The sequence below is a fragment of the Tachysurus vachellii genome, chromosome 11 (genome assembly GCF_030014155.1).
Source record: "Tachysurus vachellii isolate PV-2020 chromosome 11, HZAU_Pvac_v1, whole genome shotgun sequence".
NCBI classification, from domain to species: Eukaryota; Metazoa; Chordata; class Actinopteri; order Siluriformes; family Bagridae; genus Tachysurus; species Tachysurus vachellii.
Genome location: NC_083470.1, coordinates 9857346 through 9864432, shown reverse-complemented (window position 1 = coordinate 9864432; position 7087 = coordinate 9857346). Strand labels below are relative to the sequence as shown.

At 38.3% G+C, this 7087-nt stretch overlaps 1 protein-coding gene across 2 annotated transcripts; it reads right to left on the bottom strand.

Moving 5' to 3' along the window:
- Positions 1-18: 18 nt before the first annotated feature.
- LOC132853337 (kazrin-A-like) lies at positions 19-7039 on the bottom strand. Of its 2 annotated transcripts, none has more exons than XM_060880993.1 (7): positions 5952-7039; positions 3000-3118; positions 2534-2765; positions 2351-2452; positions 1897-2063; positions 1062-1188; positions 19-850 (listed from the first exon to the last, which is right to left on the bottom strand). In XM_060880993.1, exons 1-7 carry the CDS (start codon positions 6144-6146, stop codon positions 728-730), a joined length of 1065 nt encoding a protein of 354 aa, XP_060736976.1. In that variant the 5' UTR covers positions 6147-7039; the 3' UTR covers positions 19-727. The 2 variants fall into 2 exon arrangements, with proteins under 2 accessions (XP_060736976.1, XP_060736977.1); XM_060880994.1 differs by having other exon boundaries at positions 750-846.
- Positions 7040-7087: the final 48 nt, after the last annotated feature.

The window sequence follows — 7087 nt, the reverse complement described above, 5'->3', positions numbered from 1 at the left end:
ATAAATTAAAAAAAAAGAAAAAAGAAAAAAAAGAATGTGGATTTTATTACCTAAAGGGCTTAATCACAGAAAAGTGTGTCTTTGCTGTTTGAGAGAATTAAATTATTAGTCATGGAGGTTAGAGATAATGGGAGGTTTTTCCCAGGTTTAGATTCAGTGTTGTTGGTAGATTATCCAGAGTCCATGTAGGGTGAGACACGTCTATACAGGATAATGCAGTCTTGGTTTTGAATCCATCGGTTAAGTCTAGACCTTATATTTTCTACAGGGTCTCTTTTTTAATAGTGTTTTAAGTCTAAGACAAGGCTTAGCCTTCATCTGCAGAACTGGGTGAGTCATAGCCAATTACCTGGATATTATTTGCTGTTATTTGCAATAGAAAATAAATTAATAGAACAGAGCAAAGTTAGGTGTAATCAAGCGTATTTCCACAACATTAGACACATGGTAAAATTTACAATTATTACATGCTATTTAAAACGCTCCACATTTATTTATGCGACTTTATGAATTTGACAATACAAAACAAACATCAGTACTAGTGTTGTCAATACAAAACATACAGTTAATAACATTTTCATAAAAAATGTCCAGGGGAAAGGTTGAAACTGACAAGTATAAATTCATATAAATCTCTGCTTCATCAACAACATTTGATTACAGCTTAAAACCTTGAGATGGGTCTCATTATGGCTTTGGACCATGTCTCAGGATTTTAGAGCTAGGATTAGAGGTCAGCAGCAGAGAGGTTTCTGGCTGGGCTGTTTTCTGGCTGGGGTGTGACGTCCTCACAGCTAGCATTTAGAGACGTGGCTCCACCGTGACTCTTCAGATTGAAACTTACTTCTGGCTGAAAGAAGAAGTGTGACTTGAATTATTCACATATTTCCATTAAGACTCACTTACAGTACTCATGCAACCTCTTAAATGTGATCTCAAGCAAAAATGTAAAAATAAAATTCAGGTGTTAGGTTGCAATTTGAAAAATAATTCAAATGTATGTTCTTTACAGTCATTGCTAACTTTTGTTCCTGATTATAGTGAAGAAATAAATGTCTCACCCTGAGTTTGAGTTGTCTGAAGGAGTGTTGACCATCATGGTGGCTTATTGTCGCGCGTCCCAGAGAGCTCTGACGGGACATAGTGGGTGGAATTCCCATGGTCTCAACTTCTTGCTCAACATCTAGTCTGCACAGGTACAATGACAGCATTTAAAACTACTATAAAACAAGTTATAGGGCACTGCATACTACTATACTGACCTCTTATTCTACACTTGAAAGCCATAGTTGTGGGTTTGACTTGGACTAGCCTGTCTATGATTCAATACTCAACTTCCACTTGATAAATTTTGGAGTTTGATTTGGGCTTGAAAACCTTCAGGATGTTGCATTCACTGATATGTAAATAACTAATCAATCAACATTATGTAATTTTACATAATCTATGTTAATTAATTTCTTCTGTTCTTCCTGTTTGGGCTTATAGAGGCAACAGGCTGATAAGGTCAATTTACAAATTCCAGCTTCTTCTTCTGATGGTTTACCAGACTTTCCCAAGCCAAGGGTGAAATGTAATCTCTCCGGCGGGTTCTGGGTCTACCCAAGGGTCTCTGTTCGGTGGGATGTTCCTGACAGCAGTAGATCCCTCTTGTAATTCATTAAGGTGGCCAGGTTCCCTGTGTCTACTTGGACCACATTCAAGACTTGACTTGGATGTAGCTTAAGTAAAAGCTAACAGATTCACGACCTGACTTGGTTTTGAATTCAGAATACTTTAATGTATTCAGGTTACCCTATTATTACATGTAGTGGCATATTTATTATGCTTCCATGCAGTTTTGACTGGAGCCATATGTTTTTATAAGATAAGAAAATCTCTCTCCCTCTCTTTCACCTTGCAGTAGCAAGTAGGGCCTTCATTTCTTCACTCAGATGCTGACGGACCATGTGCTTGCTTGCAGAGATACCTAACGCTGTTGCCATGGAGTCTGTGTTAAATGAAGGATCAAGCACCATGACAGCACCATGAATACCACTGTTCTGTAGACTGCCAGCAAACTCCTGAAACAACACGCACAAAATGACAGCACTGTAACTTTCACTCTGTAACCGTACGTCTTCATTTGTAATCACTTTTTTATTCCATTTGCTGTTTTATTTCTTTCTATGAAGGTATATAATGTAATTAGGTTTGGCCCTCACAAATTAACATACTAGATATATTTGATCTCAATCAGTTTGTATTTACATTATTCACTAGCAATTTTATTTCCTCAATCAGTATTCCTCTCTAAGTGTGTGTGTGTTTGTGTGTGAGTGTAAGTGTGAGAGTGTGTGTGAGTGTGTACCTTCAGGTCGATGTCTCTGAGCCATTTAATAATGCGCTGGCAAGACCAGACCAGAGGGTCAGAGTTCTGGATCTCACAGTCTGCTCGCCTTGCTTGCAGAAGCTTCGGAAATATATGAAGTATTATATAATAAGGTTATTAGTGATACATTTGTATATGCATGCACGCTTGCATATGCTTTACCTCTTTGTTAAAATTAAGAATGTGTAGGAGCTGGATTCCCAGCAGCAGACTTGTCTGATGGGCTTTTTTGGACACATGCAGGTGCTTTTCCAGGTCAGCTCGTGTGAGCGTACTCAGAAGGCGTCCATCGACCAAGTGTGTGTGGAAGAACTGGGAATACTGCGGCAGACCTACGTCATTTAGCCATGCCTGCGCCACCCAGTGGTGGTCAAGATCCGCAGCATACGACAGTCTTACAGTACACACAGTCAAAAACAGATTAATTTGACTAGTTGCAATACACAGATTTGAAATATAGGTGATTGGTTGCTATAGCAACGTTTGTGTGCACAGTAGATACTATTGAGGCCAGACTGTTTACACTGCTGTTTAATTACTTTGCTGTTTGTTTTTGTCTTCTTTTGTCGCCGGCCTAGCGATAATGTGTACAAAGCAAAGCATGGAATTAGTTGACTGTGTGTCTCACCCATGTCCCGACTCAGCCTGTCTGTAATCCTCTATGGCCAGACGCAGTTTTCTGCGATGCATAGAGTTGCTGATCCCCAAACCAGCTTCCAGATCTGTGTCAGTTAAGGCTAACATCACCTAACAAATACATACACGACCATGAGTATAAGAGTGACCAATATTATGCTTACTATATAATAAGAGAAAGAGTGTTTTATTTAAAGTCTACTAAACAGCTACACCCGTGAATACAATCAGATTTAATTTTGATTAGCACTACGTGTCAAAGAGCCATAAGTTTGTTTAAAGCAGCACACAGAAACTAACAAACACAAAACATTTGTTACAATCTGGCAAAAAAAACAAACATACAAAATGATTTTAACAGAATTTGCAAACAAGTAAAAATAGCATTGACTACACAGTTTAGCTAAAATAACACCAGAAGTAGTTATTGATGTTTGCTAACACACTTGCTAGCACTAGGCTTTTATATTGTGTCAAATAATAAGTTTGCTAGCAATTTTCAGCCTCAGACTTCCAAATTGGTGGCTATTAAAAGGATGAGCAGCTTTAGTTCAAGGCCCAAGTTTACCCAAGTTAATTTATCAAAGGAAACCTTCACGGACATCATGAGAGAACAAATCTATGGCAATCAGCAATAACCCAAACAGCAAACGATGACTCAAAACACTCACTGTTAACCATAACCAAGCCCTGAGAAGTGTTATCATCTGATGAGTTCCTTTTCAACCCTGTTCCACAATTATATCTGGAGAAAACCAAAATGTGCTTTTAAAGATATGTCCAGAAAACATGTTATTATATTGCTCTCATGCTGGGTTCCTAATGTCATGTATAAATCTGCTGTGGGAGTTAACCACTCTGGCAAGTGCTGTGTTTTGTCCTTTTAAATGTCAAGAGATATGGGACCATTTTATAGGACCAGGTGCACCATATGGTGCCATACTTTTACCCTAAGGTGTGCTGATGTTGATAATGAAGATAATGTCTTGATATGATACGTATTGAACATCAGGATGCAGACAAACTGCCTTCCTTGCACAATTAGCATCTCAAAAGTTTACTGCAAAATGTAAAGTAAAATTTCCTCTATTTCTCAAAATACCAGATGTTTTTTCCTCAAAAATTAAAGGTGCTATTGGTCATTTTAAACACCAAGCCTTATAATAAGGAAAACTAGGAAAAACACTGATTTGCTTTGACCTTAAAACACACTTTTCAGACTATAATATGAAGCTAAAATAATGATGTTAAAGAAAAAGCATGCTAAAGTGCTTTTCATACATGAAATAGTTAATCATAGGGTCATTGTAAACCCAGAGTAAACATTTACACCGCTCATACTTAAACCAGAGTTAACTATTAATCCTGGCTATTTATTATCTGACTTAACACTGTACATTCCTAAACCCCTGACTTAACGTTCTCATTTGCATATTTCCAGTGTCAACAACCATTATTGTATAAATCCGGCGGCTTAAATAACATCTCCGTATCAGTGGGGAAAAATGGCACTAGGTAAATAATCCTTGACTGTACAAAGCACAAGATATGATTCATGACCTGCTCAATTTCTGATTCGTAAGCATCTAGCTAAGCATCAAAAAGCACTGCTAACCCTTCTCTGGATTAGGTTTTCATAACCCAGTGTAAAAAGTGTTGCGCCTAAATTTCAAGTAGGAAACATTCCTGTACCTGGAGTCGAGAGCAGCATTTAGGATGACAATAATTTGAGGTTAAGCACAGTGTAAAAAGATGGTCTGAAAATATTAAATACTAGATGAAGTCAATTCATCTAGCTACACAAGACTATTTTGGGAAAAGTCTTAATTTTCATGAAGATTTATCTGTTTTTTAATCCTACTCATTCAAAGGAGTGCTTTCATAGCCTCTGGTTGCACATCACTACCCAATCTAATGTAGCTAATTTAGAGTCAGATCAGCAGTGTGTGCCACCACTAAGAGGCTAACTGTAGTTGGGGCTGAACAGGATGGATGTACTCAGATCCACGGCTGACACCTTCATCCTTAGTTAAAACAATAAATTGCTTCAGAATCTGCAAATTCGGCTGAGCTGCTTAAACTCATCTACAGAGTGCGTTTTATAAAACTGGTACATAATTTGAAAATTTGACAAAAAGATGTTAATTTGAATATTTATTGCACTGATGGATTTACTTTTGTTGTTAACAGTACTGAAGCTGGAAATGTAATTTGATAATTTGTAACGAGAGCATGGGATGTGATTTGAATTTAATTGTAAGCACATTTTTAACTCCCTTCAACTTTCCGTAAGATTTTTCCCTTCCACTGAAAAACGTCTTCAGTCACAACTCCCATGATTTTGATCTAACATCATTCACCAGGTTTGGGGCAGTGGTGGCTCAAAAACATAAGGCTCAGAGTTGTTGACTGGAAAGTTGGGATTCAAACCCCAGCACCATCGAGTCCACACTGTTGAACCCTTTATTAAGGCCATTAACCCTCTCTCCTCCAGGGATTTGCTTTGACCCCAACTTCCTAACAAGCTGGGGTAGGTGAAATCATTTCAGTGTGCTGTAATCTGAGTGACCAATTAAAAAAAAGCTTCTAGATAAACTTGTGGCATTCCTTTGCTGATAATATCATTTGTAATGAATTAACATTTTGCAGTAAATTTATAAAGCTTGCAAAATAGGAGTATTTTCTTTAGTGGCCTCAAACAGGATACTGTTTGCATTTCAACTGAAATTAAGTTGGTTAAGAGAATAGTAAATATTATAAATGATATTCTAATATGGTATTGCATGTGTCTACTGTATAAATGTATCTATTTTTCACAGTGTATATATATAGGAATAGCATATTGTATAAAATAATATCTGCATTTCAATGACCAGGTTATCAGGTATCATATTTTACAGTGTATCTAATATGCATACAATTGCTGTGTCTAATATTTTCTGACCTTGCCACTCTTGATGTTGTCTGTACAAGCACGGATGTACATAGGCATGGCCATGATGACCTCGAGCCAGGCATGAACAGTGCCAGCTCGCCACCGGGACATGGGCACCGTCCTCGCCAGCTCCACCTGCTGCAGTTTGTCAAGCTGCTCCTCACCGTCCGACAGGCTCGCACTCAGACGGCCCGGGCTGGACATGCTATCCGAGTCTGAATCAGTGGATGAGGGGAAAAAGGCAGGGCTGTATGCAAAAGCCTTTTTTTTTAGGCAGCAGTGTTAATCTGCCTGCTCACACTTGTACTGAATCATGTGTAATTATAAAGATACATTATAAGGACTCGCTTAAGAAGGCAGAGAAGGCAAGAGAGAGTTGAGACAAATATAAATATTTTTGAGCAGCAGAACACTATTTAGAGCCAGAAACCAGTATACATGATAAAAGGAGTGCAGTCTTATTCGCAAAGGGCCCAGAGGAACCACACCTGACTTCACCTGTTTAATCAGTCGAGCTTCTCTCTCTCACCGCCCCTTACCGGATAAGACTGGGCACCCCTGAATTACAAACTCAGTGAGGGATCAGAGCTAGCGGGCATATGGTTAATAAACAGTCAGATCAGCCAGATGGACATGGAGTGTCACAATCTTAAAACCCTTAGAGTACTGACATTATTAGACACACTGCAGGATAAGACATGGTGTCACATGTAACAGGCTTATGGTTAAGATGTTCAAGCAAAACCCCACACATATACACATGGAATATGCTGATATTGCAATTTTTGGGATGTGTTTAATTATTTGAGATCTGATTGTATCACAGAGGATTACAATACAGACTAGTACCAGTAGATGGCGGTACATTGTGATCATTTCCTCAGTCCTAGTCTCGAATCCTCTCTAAAGGCTAAGGTGATGTCAGCTCACAAAGATATTCAAAGTGACCTAATGCACAGAACCATATTCCCTCCCTCATCTCTGCTTAGTCTCAAGACACAAATGCTCCAGAGACCTGGCTAAGCTGAAAACATCATGACAAATAAATATAAATGAACCAGGGAACGCTATTTTTATATGTATTATTATATTTACTCTTCTTCTTCTTCTTCTTGAATTCTATGCTGAATCATATTCTTGTTTCA

Coding starts and splice junctions, on each gene's coding strand:
- LOC132853337 (XM_060880993.1), bottom strand. CDS start 6,146: ATGTCCAGCCCGGGCCGTCTGAGTGCGAGCCTGTCGGACGGTGAGGAG. Junction 2,766..2,999: donor CAGGCTGAGTCGGGACATGG/GTGAGACACACA, acceptor GTGTACTGTAAG/ACTGTCGTATGCTGCGGATC. Junction 851..1,061: donor TCAGACAACTCAAACTCAGG/GTGAGACATTTA, acceptor TTCTTCTTTCAG/CCAGAAGTAAGTTTCAATCT.